Here is a 17,685-nt window from a genome sequence, read left to right as displayed (position 1 = left end):
AGGTTAATATAGCTGGACATGCCATTTAGTAGATCATAGACATGTGCATGGATGTCCAGGTGTAGTATTTACCTGAGTGCTTTAGCTTATCCCCTAAGTTCCATCTCGGGATATCGTGCCAGTATAGCTCGCTAGGTAGATTCACGAAACCACACGGTGGTTGATGTGCTCCAGGTCATCACACCATTATCGCCAATAAAATAATGAAGACTTACCCATTCAGTGCCAGAGGCAACTCTGGGGAGGTGCGGCAGTTCGATGTACAGCACTGCATTGCATTTAATGGCGGAATACGGTGTGTCATTACTAATCTTGATGTGCTCTGTTTCTACAATGGGAAGGCATGCTTTTAGAACCCCATCAGGATTGAGCTACCCTCCTGTCCGCTCCTCGAGTCTAGTGAATGAGACTTGCTTCTCAAAGATATCCACAATCAACGAGTATTTTAACTGCGATATGGTGTCACTGACCTGGTGTCCTTCACCAAGAGGATCAGAGAGAGAACTCTCGGTAGCCACAGGATGATCTCTATTACTGATACTACTACAACTTGATGAATAAAGCTGCTTATGGTGAGGTGTTGAGCAGTACTTGCGATACCTTGGGAGATCGGCGAGCACAACAACATGGAGGAAGAGGAGATGCTACCGTATCGGGTCAGTGCGAGCAGCCGTACCTCAATCAGGGGAAGAGTCATATGTTCATCTTAGTGATATCACCTAAACCCATATTTAAATTTCGTTTAATAATAATAACGTAGACGCACACAAGAACTATGAGGAAATAAATTTTAGAGTATATATTTACAGGATATCTGCAATAGCCTCTGCTTATCCTCGACATTTCTTCTATCAGAAAATCGTCTATAACAACAAAGAATATGCACCATATTACATATAGGATGAAACACAGTACTAGAAAGAACAAAAATATGTCAACTGTACGCTAATTATAGTGCTGATGCTGGTACTGTTGCTGGCTTTCAGCAACCAGCTCACCGATTACATGTTAGAAATGTACTGAAACAATAAGACGACATACATTCAATACTGCGAAATTCTTAGGAAAAAAGTTACAGTTATCGTTTTTGATGTTCGAAATCGCTTGCAACAGCAAGAATTCACTGACTGATCAGTCATTCATCCAAAAATATCTGAATGTATGATGAAACAATAACGCGAAATGTGCTTAATACTACGAAATTAGTGGAGGAAGACGTCACAGTTGCTGATTTGAATATTAACTTACCAGGTAATTCCCATTGCCTCAGGTGGTTCTCGCCGCTGGTTTTGCCGCCGATGTTGTTGCCACACTTCATTTCCGCAAATAAAAACTGGAAGCACACGCGAACAAGACAATGACCTCAGACACCAACGAACGATATTACAATGAGACTGGGGGTGGTGAGAGTAGAGTTCATATAGACTCAAGTTGTGCCACTAATTTGGTGGGAATCAGTCGGACTAAAGAATTCAGGGATACCTTGCTCGACAGGTTTGGACAAGTTCAAGTTGGTTCACACTCTAATAAACAGGCTATAACCATTTTACAGAGAGTGCCCCGACGCACTACGAATGTAGTGGTGTGGACATGTTGGGAATGTGGGTCTCACGGGGAGCGTGCAAGGGTTAAGTCCCTGCAGCCGAACTATCCTCTGTGCCCTCGGTGGCTCAGAAGGATAGAGCGCCTGCCATGCAAGCAGTTGATCCCGGGTTCGAGTCCCGGTCGGGGCACACATTTTCAACATGTCCCCAATGAAGTAAATCAACGCCTGTCTGTAGCTAGGGTGTCCATTTAATTATCATTTTATTTCTAGCAAAGCTGTATGGTCAACTACGGTAACTGTTCTTTCGGGAACAGATACTACCGTCATATATAGTTAAAATAAGGCTTCCTCCTTGTGCGAACGCACACGCTATGCACGAACTGGTGCGGGACTTGGTACATTAATCTGCCACGAGTAATGAGTATGATGGGCAAACATCTATTAGGCGCACTACGAATGTAGTGGTGTGGACATGTTGGGAATGTGGGTCTCACGGGGAGCGTGCAGCCGCATTGTCCTCTGTGTCCTCGGTGGCTCAGAAGGATAGAGCGTCTGCTATGTAAGCAGGAGATCCCGGGTTCAAGTTCGGGTCGGGGCACATATTTTCAACATGTCCCCAATGAAGTACATCAACGCCTGTCTGCAGCTCGGGTGTCCATTAATTATCATTTCACCTCGTCATTAGTTATGTGATCTACCTATCTAATCTTCAGCATTCTTCTGTAGCACCACATTTCGAAAGCTTCTATTCCCTTCATGTCCAAACTATTTATCGTCCATGTTTCACTTCCATACAGGGCTAAAATCCACACAAATACTTTCAGAAACGACTTCCTGACACTTAAATCTATACTCGATGTTAACAAATTTCTCTTCTTCAGAAACGCTTTCCTTGCCATTGCCAGTCTACATTTTATATCCTCTCTACTTCGACCTTCATCAGTTATTTTGCTCCCCAAATAGAAAAACTCATTTACTACTTTATGTGTCTCATTTCCTAATCTAATTTCCTCAGCATCACCCGGCTTAATTCGACTACGTTACATTATCCACGTTTTGGTTTTGCTGATGTTCATCTTATATCCACATTTCGAGACACTATCCATTCGGTTCAACTGCTGTTCCAAGTCCTTTGCTGTCTCTGACAGAATTACAATGTCATCGGCGAACCTCAAAGTTTTTATTTCTTCTCCATGGATTTTAATACCAACTCCGAATTTTTCTTTTATTTCCTTCACTTGTTGCTCAATATACAGATTGAATAACATCGGGGAGAGGCAACAACCCTGTCTCTCTCCCTTCCCAACCACTGCTTCCCTTTCATGGCCCTCGACTCTTTATAACTGCCATTTGGTTTCTGTACAAATTGTAAATAGCCTTTCGCTCCCTGTATTTTACCCGTGCCACCATCAGAATTTGAAAGAGACTATTCCAGTCAAAAAAAATTGCTGTGAGCACTACGGGACTTAACTGCCGATGTCATCAGTCCCTAAGCTTACACAGTACTTAACCTAAATTATCCTAAGGACAAACACACACACCCATGCCCGAGGGAGGAGTCGAACCTTCGCCGGGACCAGCCACACAGCTTCCAGTCAAGAGTGTCAAAAGCTTTCTCTAAGTCTACAAATGCTAGAAACGTAGGTTTGCCTTTCCTTAATCTAGCTTCTAACATAAGTCATAGGGTCAGTGTCATCCCATGTGTTCCAATATTTCTACGGAAAAGTAAACATATAAGATTAGATGGTTCAAGTGGCTCTGAGCACTATGGGACTTAACATCTGAGGTCATCAGTCCCCTAGAACTACTTAAACCTAGCTAACCTAAGGACATCACACACATCCATGCCCGAGGCAGGAGTCGAAGCTGCGACCGTAGCGCTCCCGCGGTTACAAACTGATATAAGATTACAATATGTTTGCAAATTCATCTAAAGTTTCAGCAGAGATGTTTGCAGTCAATTTTGACACGAAAAATACTGCAAAAACATTTGATATCTATAACAGAAATATGGTGATGTCGGATGCAAGAAAAGAGTTAATTCAACATTAAACCACACTGAGTTCAAGGAAAGTTCCATTTGATTTTTGATCATATTAAGATCAAAACTGAATACCTCGGTCGTCAATATGAAAGCCGAAATAGTTGGAATGAACCATTTCCAAAACATGGAATGGCTTACTGTCTCGTCATTCACGACTCTAAGTATACCGGATGCCAAGTAAAGTATAGTTGCAACTATGATCATTATCACTTGAGGGCTACAGCTGAAGCTGGATATAGAAAAGACTGGAAAATGAATAAAATTTATATAATTCATGCCGTTTCTCAGCAATACCGGTTGAGAACACCCGTTGTCAATTTAAGAAAGTTAAATGAAGATAGACTGTAGAATAAGACCAGATTATAGAAGCATAGTTCATACTATTGAACCTTTCCATTCAGTTAGTATTACAGGAAAATAGTAATTAACAGAGTTTTTTCATTAAGACTACTCTACTAAAAGCACTTAGACACTCTGAAAAATTTTTTTCCATAAGAGTGTTAGTGAAAATGCAGAAGTTGTTGTTGTTTCTGCCGGAACTGCTAGTACTCATTTCATGTTAAACTGCATCAAAACGAAAAATTCATGTATAATAATTTTTAATATTTTTGATAAACTTGATGAAGAATGTTAAATCTTGAATACTGCTGACTACTACTTGTTTACAAATGAATTAATAAGCTTCATCTGTAACTTGGCATATATTTCGGAAAAACTACATTCGTTTAAGGAACTGGAGATCGACTTATTATAAGTTCTCTTAATTTTTGAAGCAGTCACTTTTTTATGACACAATTATAACAGATTTTGGCCTACAGTGGCCATCCGCAGATCTGCAGTAGAAAAAGAAAAGCTTAGGTTAACGCATGAAACAAATACAAATATTTTCACTGGATCTACTCGTGAACTAAGTACTATTAACACAGGTACGGTTGAAGCCTGTGGGCAGCATTTTGTGAATAAATTGTAGCTTACCAACTACACTACGCAGTAGTGTATGAATTTATCCTTCGCTGTTTTTCTTTTTGCTTGCATTTGGTAATAACAGTAATAGCTCACAGGCATATAGGGCCTAGAAGGCGACGTGAATTCACTATTTACGTTGCACTTTAATGAAAATAAGGGTAGCGCTTCAGATGACATTAGGCAGGCGGACGTTTTTAAGTTATGTATGGAAGGCGATGAGTTGCCAAGAGAAGGAATGTGCGAAAATAACGCAGCCACAAGTCGTACAGTTGAGGTAGTCACACGGGGACACAGAACACGTCTCGTATGTTTGTGAACAGTCTTCGACTGGCTAGACAGTTCCGTCAGCTTAAAAGCGTGTGGAATGGCTACGTCAAACGTGAATCTCCGTACTAGCCTGCTATACAGCACATAGAGTTATCACAAACAACATAAACACACATGGACGTTTCTAACCCCTCAGGTTAAGAATAAGTATTTAATAGTAATGTAAAGGACGTAACACAAAATATTATCTGATCAGTCGGATTCCTCTGTCGCAGTTAGTTTGTTTTCGTTTATTTTCAAAACCGAGTAAATCAAATACGACTCACAAGAACTGAGGTACATGTTCAGTAGTTGGGGGCTGCCAGATAATCTGTTCGCACACTTGAACGCATATGTCACTATAGAGGCCTGCCTGAGAGACAAGCCAAGTAGAAGAACGCTCCCTAAATATCTTCATCTTCGATACTAATCCGAGTGTATGCTCTTCGGATACTACACCGATTGTATTACACAGCTGCTGGGTTCCGACAAGTTATCCCGCAAGTATTACATGCAACATTTTGTACGAGTAGAAAGAGATTTTGATGTTCTAGGTATCAATTCATTAGTGACTGATGCTGCTAATAGCCCAGAGAGCTGTACAAGACAAAGAGATTTTCTTCGCCAGTTGTATTATTAAAATTATAAATTGGTTTCAGAACATTTGCGAATCAGAGCTGCATTAAGTAACATACTGTCTAATAAGTCTAATATTGCTTCAAAGATTTGTGAAATTTTGCAAACTGAAGCGAAGGCACGTTCATCTCAAAATCCTAAGAAATATTGTGTGGTGTTTACTGCGACAGCAGAAAAAACAGACCTGTTCTGTTTGCGAGGTTAGTACACAATCAGCAGCGTTTTTGTACATTCAAACCTCAAACGCTGCTGCCCTGTAAACTTCTATTTCTGTCAAGTACTTCGTTTTCACTGCACTCGCGGTTAGAAGAGTATCGATAATACTCCTTGTTTAGAAGTACTAGCAATAACGAACGTTGAACAACGGTCAGATGACAACCATTCAGGTGTATGGCGTGGTTCCTACGCTAGCTGTGCAGCAATTCTGCAGTTCATCAGTTGCCTAGTGACAGGCTTGCTTCTGGTTATTTCCGGTGTGTAGGGGAGCTTATTCGTCTTTTAATTGATTGTTTTTGTTAAGAAATCCATGAAATTTTCCGTTTGGGTCAGACAGGGAAACAGAAATGGTCCCAAAAACTATTTATAACGTTCTCTTGCAAGTTCATACTGACTAACGTGTCTGAAGTCTCTGTATGCAGATACTTTCTGTTTGTTTCTCGCACTTTCTAGTGAACACGTCATAAATGTTATGTCACTGGCACACATACCAGATGCAGATATTAGAGACGCATGTGAATATCGTCGTTGACCTGAAGGGAGGGGAAAACTGGGACCTTTAGACGACCCCAATTTCAACATTTCCTACTGTGTTAATGTATACTTGTTCGACTCTAGTCTACTGATAACAAAGTGGCGGCCGGCTTTGTTAAGTGTTATCGTGGACAAATGCAACGTGTCACATCTTGGTGCAAAGCTGCATGACACTCCCTAGTTTGACTCTTATCTATGGTGCACATTCATAATACCTGTGGGTTGTACATTCGCCTGACGTTTTGCAAATGCAAATAATCTGGAATATGGTGTTGCGATACCTAGCTCTTCACTCGCCTAACGGTGTTGTTGCATTTCTGACGGACTAACACTGCGTGTGAATATAGAACAGAGATAAACTTGGTCATAGTCTCTTTCCATTCATTTAGGAGCACCAGAATCATATTTTTTTCAATTTCTACAGACACCTAAAAGAATTTTCAGATGCGTGTGAATTTCTAAGGGAACAAACTGCTGAGGTCACCGCTCCCTAGACTCACACACTACTTAAACCAATTTATGCTAAGAACAACACACACTCCCACGCCCGAAGGGGGGACTCGAACCTCTAGCGGGAAAGGTTGCGCAATCCGTGACATGCCGCCCCTGACCTCGCGGCTACTCCGCACGGCTACAGGCACCATACAAATTAATAAGGCTCTCGTATATTTATAATTTTTGTCTCAAGTAATTTCAGTAATACGATAGTATAGTCCATAGTAGAATGTATTTTGTGTGGCAACAACAGTGAACAAAACATATGCATAAGAATAATGAGTTATATTAGGAAACTCTTAATTACTGTAGAGGAAAGGGAAAGAAATTTACCTCATGGTTGGCTCTCAAGGCAATGGAGATTCAAAAATCAATACTTAGCGCTTCACTTTTCTCTAACCAAATGGAGTTTTGAGCTAAGTTCTTGTGCTTGCAGATAATAATAATGAATTAAGGGTAGACCGCTTCTTGATAGTACAAAATATCCTTTACTTTGTTTAGTTTCCAAAGAGTTTTAGCCACTGCAATTTCACCTCAAACAGTTATTTTCTGCATTCTTTCAGTTTTGGCGTAATATGTGTTCTGTGGCTGGCGACAAAAATCAGCAGCAAGTGTCTATTAATAAAGGCTATCATCACTGCTACACCCGACTTGTCCTGAGTAGATCTTGTTTGTTACTTGCCTGATAAATTAGTTGTTGTTATTACTTTTGCGTTTATCGAGAATTTATGTAATAGGCATGGCGAATTATGAATGTTGCTTCATTGTTGAGGCTGGAATGTAAATCTGCAGAGTGAAGTGCATTAAGTCGCAGAATGAAAATAACATCCAGAATTTTCAAATCCTTATTAGGAAACGTTAATTTAAATATAAAAGCTGTAACGATACATTTAGCACTTAAATAATAAATACAGTTCAGGACACGGTGCCCGAAGCCATGTTGACATTCCGTGCCAATTTAGGCTTATTGCTACCTTCTATTGGCAGCCAAAGGATACACTTAAAGTAAAACGTAGAAAGAGACCGAATAAAAGAGAACATCTAGCGATGTTAACACAAATTCCGTGAAACCCGTTCGGAAATTATACAAAACGAAGAAATTGTGTGCTTGCAAGAAGGGGTACCGTCTTTAGTTTATTACGACTATAGTTCACGTTTTTCATTAATGCACTACAAGAGGTCTAACCTTAGCAATTAATACGATATCGTAGAGGTGGATGGCATTTCTCTCTCTGGAGTAGGTATGCTTAACCCTAGAGCTCCTATGTAATAAGTAGCTACAAGATAATGCTAAATTTTGCACGAGAATTTGTGTTTTTCAGCTGCTAAATTTTCTACATTGCTAAACAGCAATATGGTCAATCTCAGTACGAAACCTCACAAATTAATTTCATATAATTTTCTCAATTACAGATATTCTTTGTGAAAAGAGATACCACACAAATTTCTCAATTACAAATAATATTGGGAAAGCCAAAGAATAATTTCAGATTTGGAAAGCCCCTATAATACACATCTACCTACATTAGAGTCACTGCCAGCTGCGTTCTGCATAAGCTTGCTCAACACAAAATTTCGAAGACAGCTGTGTGTTCTTAGTAATTTAATTGTATCACTATTCTTCATGGTTAGTTACATCATAATACTGTAATAAAATGTTAGTCTGATAATGTTGTGTTTCGGAATCTGTATGCACTGAGCTTTGCCCCATGGTATAAACAATTTATTTATTCAAACTTCACATGCTAAAGCTAATACTATCATACAGGTGAAGTCACATAAACTGCAGTAGACACACTGTAATATATACATTACCTACAACTGGAATTATCTTACAGCTGTCATTCCATTTTCATTTGAGGTTATTGATGTGCATTCAATACATAAACTTTCTCTAATCTGGCTCCCTGAAACGATGTTTGATCCCTTTGCTTAGGTGTTATTATCATAAAATTAAGTTTAAGGGAAGTTGCGTAAGGTCAACATATATCTTTCAGGTAAAGCATTGGACATCCTATGAAAAATGGAAAATATAAGCCTTAGAAACAGAGTTCACATGAGAACTGTCACCACTAACATAAAACTGTAATATATATAACAGTAAAAGTAAAAGGAATATAATAATTTAACGTGATAATTGTTTTATAAGTAAATTAACATGTCTGCAAATCAATAAAGTGGATGTTACTTACATCATCCCCATTGCATTAAAAGAAACATCTGCAGCACGTATCTACATTCCAGGATAGATCAATAAATTATAATTTTGCTTACAATGTAGACAGACGTTTATATGATTCCTCTTCTTCATTATAGTTATTCAGCAAGAGTGCATTTAGTGGATGCAGATAGTTATTATGACTTCATTAACGTCTACATTACCCAGGGATTGAAGACATAAGTTTCATGCAGTACAATGCTTACCTTCATATGCTCTACCTGTATATACAGTGACAACGGTTTCTTCCTTTCTCGCTCATACCATTAATGACCCAACATTCCATTCCCTTCACTGATCGCTGGTAAGTAACACCATTTTTAGGCTAATTTGAAGCTTTGTGTAATGTCCACTCCACACACAATTAGAGAAAGGTTATAAATTTCATTATTTTAGGACGTTCATAAGCAATGTTCACTACATCCATGATGTCTGTTCTGTTAGAGCTCATAAGGAATCTTAATACATTTAATAAGAATTGCAGTCGCATAACAACAGCAAGAAGAGGGTAGACAATGAAACTTAAGTCAACAGATATTATTCAAAAGCTATTTATTTTCATATAGATCTAGTACAAATACATAACTGTAACTACACAAATGCTGTATACAATAAATATCAAAGCAAAAAGGTAACCTGGGTTAGTGATCTTGTAAAACAATCTTTTATTCTATGAAACATACTGCAAACATTATCATGTTCCACCTAAGTTATTAGTAATATATGTTACGTTATAATACTCATACAAAGAATAAACTAAATTTTGCATCTGTAACTACATAAAAGTTGTTTACATTCAACATAAAAGTAAAAGTGATATTATTGAGAATACTGTATATTCAGCCACTTTTGAAAAACAATTATTTGCTTTGTGAAACACATTGTGTGACAATCTCATAGTCACCAGATATTCTTAGTTTACCTATATTCTCAGTTTTCATAAACTGGACAAGGGTAATTTACAAAAGTGAATGTGGTAACATTGACAAGACATAATACTCGGAAGATCTTATGATACCACCTGGAAATTACACTCTTCACATGATAATTCACTTCACATACACCTAAATTTGCTAGTAGAATACAGATTTCAAAAGTATAAGTGTTCACTGTGGTACAAGGGTCAATTTGAACATAGCTGTATCCGCTATGACACTGTTGTTAACTGAAGAGCATTTTCGAATTTAGTATATTCTTGTGTGTGTGTGGAGGGGGGGATGTGTGCATGTTGACATATGCAGTAATGGATCACTTAGACAGTAAGGATACGGGCAGAAAGGTAAAAGGTGAAAAGGAATCAAAAACTAAGTGTGGTGGGCCAGAGGAGAGGAGATATTTGTTTCTGGGTGTGTTTTGGGTAAGTTCATGGAGGTGGCATTTTAAGCATTCTAAACAGTTACTGTGTCATGATATTCGACAGTAAGGAACTCTCCATTACTGTATTGCATTGTGTATTTAATATTATACTCAATAGGGTGGGATCTAAAATAGTTGCTCCATATTCTCCACATGGATGCTATGATTAGAGCAGTACCGAGTAATATTACCATGATTGTGGTTAACTTGAGAAGAGTGGTAGCTGCATACAAGGGCATGTTTTCCATCTGTAATACTGATGTGTCATTCCATACTGTTGTATTGCGCTCTGATTGAGGGGTAAGTGTGCCCAGTTTATCTTGATCTGTTGTCACATTGTACACATTGTACCCTTTTTTGAGGTGTCCTGTTCCAGCAAGAAATGTGTCTGTGGTATACAGTTGGATATGTTCCACAGTTTCCACTTCAGATCTCCGTGTGTTTGTGGTCTGAATAACAGTAGTTTCCTTGGTGAAATCAAGTCCATCATGATGTTTAGTGAAGCCCCCCATGTCAGTAGATACTTTGTAATTATCTACTGCCAGTGACACTCTGGATACTTGGCTGAAGTCTGAAGCATTCCTGAAACCCAGAAAAGTAAAATTATTAGTAATGTTTGACAGGAATTTGCTAAAATTGTCACAGCAGCTAAACATCATTGTAGCTATTAAATTAATTAAATAAATAACAGTGGTGTCATAATGATAATTTTAAAATCAACCAAGAAGATTTATTAAGTATGATACGAATTTCCTTATCGAAAGGTATTGGAACATTCTATATAAAACAGAATGTAGCTGAAAAATAGTATTACAGTAGTAGAAAATTTCGATAGTTCTATGCAGTGTTGAACAACTTAGACATAAGAGTATTTTCATAGAGGTAGCTACAAGTATAGATCACCCTCATGACTGTGCAACCTAGTTGCATTGTCTTTGTTTGAGAGTATAAAGTAGTATATGTTCGAATTAATGCACCAAACCACGAGAAAATCCTGTAATGAGTATCCCATGTACGGGACCACCCATATTGTCTTGTCAATTAAGATGGCAGGAAGTGAAGCAAATGCCTGTGTGTAACTTTAGAGCGTTTTTGTTATATGTAGTATGTATACAGCAATCAGTTTAGTTTCCTTTAAGAAATAGTTTCCCTGTATCAATTAACTATAATTTGATGAGCAATTCGTTATAAGATTAGGCAGATAATTTTAGTAATAAACAGAAGTGAAATTCGTGTGGCATAATTGTCGTAAAACACAAGACAAGCAAATAATAGTGATGACTTCATGTATGATAGTAAACATAATTCATTTTCTGTTGTTATTAAATTATAAAACATTGTACCCTTAAACACTGATTAATATGTAAAAGGAGGTTGTAACTTGCTAGCTGGGATTGCTTATTACCCAAATGCCAAATCATAAATAAAATAAAATAACTACAACCAACATGGTAATTGTACCTAATAAAAATACAGCGAATTCTTTGTCCTTAGACAGACCTTTGCTTAGTATCTATATTGTACACTTAATCTCAAAGTCCATTCATTCCTGTCCAAAACTGATTAAGATTCAAATGAAGCTAGCAGAAGAACCATAAAGGGTAGGAACATGCTATGTAGTACTTACTCAAATTGACGATCAGACAGCTTATATCCAGGAACGATAGGTGTGAAATTCTCAGAATTTGTGGTAGGTTCTATAAGTGCAGCTGTAAAAACTGAAACAGAAGGAAGTCTGTAAGTACGAACATAAAATTACAATTGGGTAACGTTTTTCAATTCCTAACAATTTATCACAATGTGACTGTAGCAATCAATACAAACTGTAAATAAAAACATTGTTCGTAATGGGGGACCATAAACTGGGCTGTCCTTTATGTGAGTAGACCACATTTAATTATGACCGTTCAGCAATATTAAAACGGCGAAAAATGTTTGTTTAAGGTATCAACGAGTTCATCACCTGCAAAATATTTTAAAAAGTAGTCTCAGGGTTATATTTTTAGCAGATTTATTGTGAGCCTTCTACCACCGATCCTGCCACCAAAATTTAAAAACTATTTCAATAGTTGCTCACCTTCACTGGGACCCAACACATTCATGACATACCAAATTTGGTTTGAGAAACTGAAATAAGCTGCAGTAGTCTGAGGAATCGACTCAAAACATTTCGTAAACAATGAAAAGCAACCAATAATTCGGAAGCTCAAATCAAAATGGTAGTAGTAGAAAGAAATGATTCATTGAGTAATGGTACTTACCAAAAATACTTAGCAAGGAAGAGAAAAGATCCATGTCTGTAGTCAGATGGCAAATCAAACAAATAGGCCTGCACTAACCAATAGCTCACGTCTTCTCTACACAATGGACAGCTCGGGAATGACGCGAGTCACTGCTGGCTTTTCGATGACGTGGTCAAATGAAGCGGTGGGCTGCTGGCGAGCGAGCCTAAAGCTGATAGTAGAGGTCGCCTTTACAGCGGAGACGCCAGCTCCATCTCTTGGATAATCTTGGTATCAACCAAGTGAGTCCTTCATGCGCTCTGTTTTATACTGGCCTCCAAATTTTCTGTAACAAGTGACTTGCACATCACAAGAAAACAGTGGTTTTTAAACGGAAATAACCTGCTTTTTGAAATGAGGAATAGAATTAAGAGACATCAGTGAAAAAGTTTAACCATGCTGTGTTACATTAGCCCTGTTTCAGCTAAACATGCTTAATTCGTTGTTATCGACATCATTACATATTATTTCGTTTAAAGAGTGATGTGGCTGTAGTAGACAGTGAAATACACAATCTCCCACATTTCATGAACCACAAGTATGCATACACAAGCGGGATTTCGTAGTCTAAATCTGTTGCAGTTTTTATACCTATAAAATATTTTTTACGTGTTAATGGTGTATGTTGCTCAGTGTTACATAACACTATTAAGATGGTGTGAAAATTAGACACGTTGAACTGTTTTAAGGTAGTTGTACCGTCTTAGTTCCTTTATATTCGTTGTTTTGGATGCTCTGTCACCAGCAGAAATTCGTCCAGGATCTCACAGGTGTGAAATGGGGAGCTGACCTCAACCGTGTGCAAGAATTATTCTGCAGATTATATAACTATAGGAAAGACCAACGAAGATGAAACAATGAAAATGTTGAAAAAGTGTATAATGTATTAGTGAATGAACAGCAAATACAAGTTTATGCACATATCATGCTAGTTAGTTATACAAAAGGTGTGTGTCATTTTTTTTATCTTACAGTAAAACGGTTTTCAGTAACAACAGAAAATGGTGAATTTTGTATGCAGTAACTGAGTGAAAAGCTTCTGTGCTGACGAGGATGGACTACAACAGCACATAAAGAAAACAAATCACCATAATTCAATCAGCAGCCGCACGTTCCTTTGCAACCGACAGATCACTCATACTAGATTTTTGATGTTTAATGACCATCTGGCGATAGTACCAGACTGCCCATTTCTTCTACACGAGCATTAATGTGAACAGATGCGTATAGTGGAATTTTCGAAACTTGCAATTTTGGAAAGTAATCATCTTATGTAATAGTGATTTAAAGCATACCACAATTAGCTTTTCTTCTTTGAAAATGTCTCATAACGAGACACTTGATTTTAATACGCAGTCTGTCGTGTGCCTAACTTTTCTCCTTGTATGTGTTATATACTCATAGTCCCTCTACTCACTATTTCGCCAAAACTGAAGTGCTTCTTGCGTAATCATGCCTATCCACACAAAATATTTAAAATCGTTGTGTTTGTTTCATCTTCATTACTATTCATTACGCGTTTTGTGAATTTGGGTGAACATCTATAATCAGATACAGCGGATTTTCACATGTATGTTTCAGGTGCACGTGGATAATTGTATGTTATCTTTTTCATTAAGGATTCCATTAAGCAAAAAACAGCAAACAAATACCACTTGCACGTTTGTATAACACTTTTGGAAAGCAGTACTAGTACATCCATCTTATAATATATTTATAATAACACTACACAGGCACCTCATTTTGTCCAGCGTAGTGCATGAACCAGACGTGCATGGATTTCAAAAATGGTGGGGAGTCCCCTGCAGAAATATTGAAAACTCCTACTTCTATAGCCGTCCATCATTTCATGATTTTATGCACAAATTGACCTCTCAGGTACGTTCCGTATCTGGGGATATGGTTTGACGAATAGTTCCATCAAATTGTCCGCAATGTTCTTCAAACCAGAGACGAACAATTGAGGCCTAGTACCAAGACGCATTGTCAACCACCAGAACGTCATCGTTTTTTAGGAACATGAAGTCCATGAATAGCAGCAGATGGTCCTCAAGTAGCCAAACATAACAATTTCGAGTCAACGATCAGTTCAGTTGGACCAGAGGATCCAGTCCATTCCATGTAAACACAGCTCACACTCTTATGGAACCACCGTCAGCATGCACTGAGCCTTGGTCAAAACTTGGCTCTGTGGCCACACTCGAGCTCTACCAACAGCTCTTCCCAACTGAAATCGTGACCCATCTGAGAAGGCCACGGTTTTCCAGTAGTCTAGGAACCAATCAATATCGTCTCAAGCCCAAGGGAGGCACTGCAGGAGACAACCTGCTGTTAACGAAGTTAGTCGCATGGGTAACTACTGTCATAGCCAATTAACGCCGAATTTCGCCCCACTGACCTATGTCCAACAATGATTGCTCCAACCGATACATGCTGTGCTGCTTTGCTGTTACCACTGACGACTCTACGCAAGCGCTGCTGCTCTCGGTCGTTAAATGAAAGCTGTCAGCCACTGTGTTGGCAGTGTTGAGAGGAAATGCCTGAAATCTGGTATCTTCCGCACACTCTGGACATTTATGGTGTCGAAATACTGAATTTCCAGACTGACGATTCCTAGAAGCCTGGATGTGTCTTTTCAATCGATGCTTCCTTTTGGTGAAACTGTATAAGAAGTTCATTTTTTTACAAATACAATTCAGTACTTCCAAATTAGTTACATGGTCTACCCATTTGTTATTTAGCATTACTTTGTAGCTCCCCATTTCGGTGGCTGCCATTGTCTTCTTGTCTGAGGTAATTATCGTCCAAGTTTCTCTTCCAGAGAAGGTTAAACTTATTAGAAAAATTGTCAGCGAAAATTCTCAATACTTCAATTTATATTTCATGTCAATAATTTTCTTACTATAAGTAAAGTAGAGTTCACACAGCAAAAAAGCAGCACCCGACGTATTTCGACTGTATTCCATTACCATTGACTGACTTTTGATTATGGTCATCTGGGAACATCATTTCAAAAGTGATCCTCGTGCAGCTAAGATTTTCTTTCTACTCTCTGAACATCATTTCCTTGGCCGAATTTCTCCCTAGTACTGTTTATTGGGGTTTGAATGTACACAATGAATAAAATGGAAGAGAGAGAACAATCCTGTATTACTCCCTTCTGAGACATTATCATGCTTTCAGGCATCCTGCTTTTATAACGACGGTCTCCTTTGTGCACAAGTTGTAGATAGTTTTTGCTCCTTGTATTATTCCCGCTACCTCGAGAATGTGAATGACCGCATTACAGCGAACATTCTCCTAAGCGAATCTTCAGGTTATGGTGGCGCAAACACTGTTCCATTAAGTTGCAGGTAAGCAGCCGCAAGAATTCTCCTTCTTCTTCTAATATTTCGGCTGTATAACGTTCAGCTATCTTCAGAGTGAGCCGCAAGACTGCCGCTCCACTGCTCGCTTCTTCCCTTAATACCCGTGTACCGCGCAACTGCGCATATGGCCACAGATGCACATGCGCCAGAGACGTTGGTCGGCGGCAGAGACGTGCACAATGTGCGAATTACATCTATGACTCCACAGTCGATCTGTGTTGGCATGTCGATATATCACTGTGAGTTGCGCTATGACGACGTATTTGTAAGTTTATTACACCAAGTGCCGGATTCCATGATTTATCAAGGTTGTGGCATGTTGAAGTCGAGAGAGGATGTGACCAAATCTGCCCTACGTGTTTTGAAATTTTGTTCGAGTTCCTGTATTATTGTACGCTAAATGTAGTTACTTATGTGGGTATGTGCTATGTCAACCTTAGATTCAGTATTATTTTGACAATATTCTCGTATTGATGCTCTGGTGATATGTGCCTCGAAATCAAATTGATTAACCCAAAAAGAAGTGAAGAATTATTATGAAATGAAATTGGTGATTTTCGATTTACAGTTTCATAATGCCATTCGTGTTGAATAATAGCACATCTCCTACAGATTTTGTTCACTTCAGTAATGACATCTTTAACCCTTTGTTTCCTGACATGAGGACAAATTTACTTTTTAACATTTTCTTTGCAGAATTTATGCTATGTGGCCTCAAATGACGGTAGGATTTTTTGTAAAATTTTATTTTATTTTTCAGAACTTTTTTCTCTCCTGGTACTCAGAAGTACCGTCAGACTCCATGGACAGAATCACAATATGCGCAGAAAAGTGCTCCAATTTTTATAACTTGTACTTTATTCCACATAAATATAAAATATTTTTACATTAGAAAATTAATTAACAGAAATATGACATTTTTGAATGTTTTTTTAAATTTCGCATAAATTTATTCTAGAGCAACTTCACAATACATAGTAACTTAGCTATACATTTTTGACAGTATATACATATCACATATTTAGTGTTAGTGATACCTCATGAAATTGTAGGAAACAGTTCTTTTTCTCATTGTAGCACAAATACACTTTACATGTACTACATTGTGAATGTGCTGTCGACTGAATTTTATTTTTCGCACACATTTCGCATCGTCCTCTTTTACAACTGAACACTACAAAATGGTTTTCTCAGTTGCCAAGACGTACATTCTTCGAAACAGAAAAGTTATCCTTCCATCTCTTTGGGGGAGTTATTTCATCTTTACCACAGTTTCTCTTTTTGAGATTTGGCACTTGCTGTTCATTCATTAGCCCTAGTGCCACAGCACTCCTGTATTCCAGCAGTGGCAGTGCCCCATGTAGATCACTGAAAATTACGTAAGCATTGACAAAAGCAATTTCTATTGCTCCCCAGGAGAGACGGTGCCACCATTTCTTTGATCGCCTGTCAAGACCATAAGTTGAACGTAATCTGTCTGCATGATCCACACCACCCATGTGTTTATCGTAATCACATACAATAACTGGTAATGGTATAGTGATACTAGTTCCATCTTTCTGTTTTCTTGTCACTACGCTCTGTTCAGTGCCATGGAAGTTTGATGCAAAATACACTACTTTATTTTCCCTTCATTGAAATACTGTTAGGTCTAACGACGAATCTCTGTGATTTCATTCCCCACGGTTTAGACATTTTTATTTAGGTAAATTACCTGG

General features: G+C 38.3%; 1 protein-coding gene across 1 annotated transcript; it reads right to left on the bottom strand.

Annotated features, from left to right (window-relative positions):
- Nucleotides 1–9,842: 9,842 nt before the first annotated feature.
- Nucleotides 9,843–12,674, bottom strand: LOC124556809. The gene is made up of 3 exons (XM_047130827.1): nt 12,579–12,674; nt 11,945–12,035; nt 9,843–10,899 (listed from the first exon to the last, which is right to left on the bottom strand). Exons 1-3 carry the CDS (start codon nt 12,610–12,612, stop codon nt 10,350–10,352), a joined length of 675 nt encoding a protein of 224 aa, XP_046986783.1. The 5' UTR covers nt 12,613–12,674; the 3' UTR covers nt 9,843–10,349.
- Nucleotides 12,675–17,685: the final 5,011 nt, after the last annotated feature.

Source organism: Schistocerca americana, chromosome X (genome assembly GCF_021461395.2).
Source record: "Schistocerca americana isolate TAMUIC-IGC-003095 chromosome X, iqSchAmer2.1, whole genome shotgun sequence".
Taxonomy (NCBI): domain Eukaryota; kingdom Metazoa; phylum Arthropoda; class Insecta; order Orthoptera; family Acrididae; genus Schistocerca; species Schistocerca americana.
Note: the sequence above shows the minus strand (reverse complement) of the source record. Positions and strands in the feature narration are given on the sequence as shown.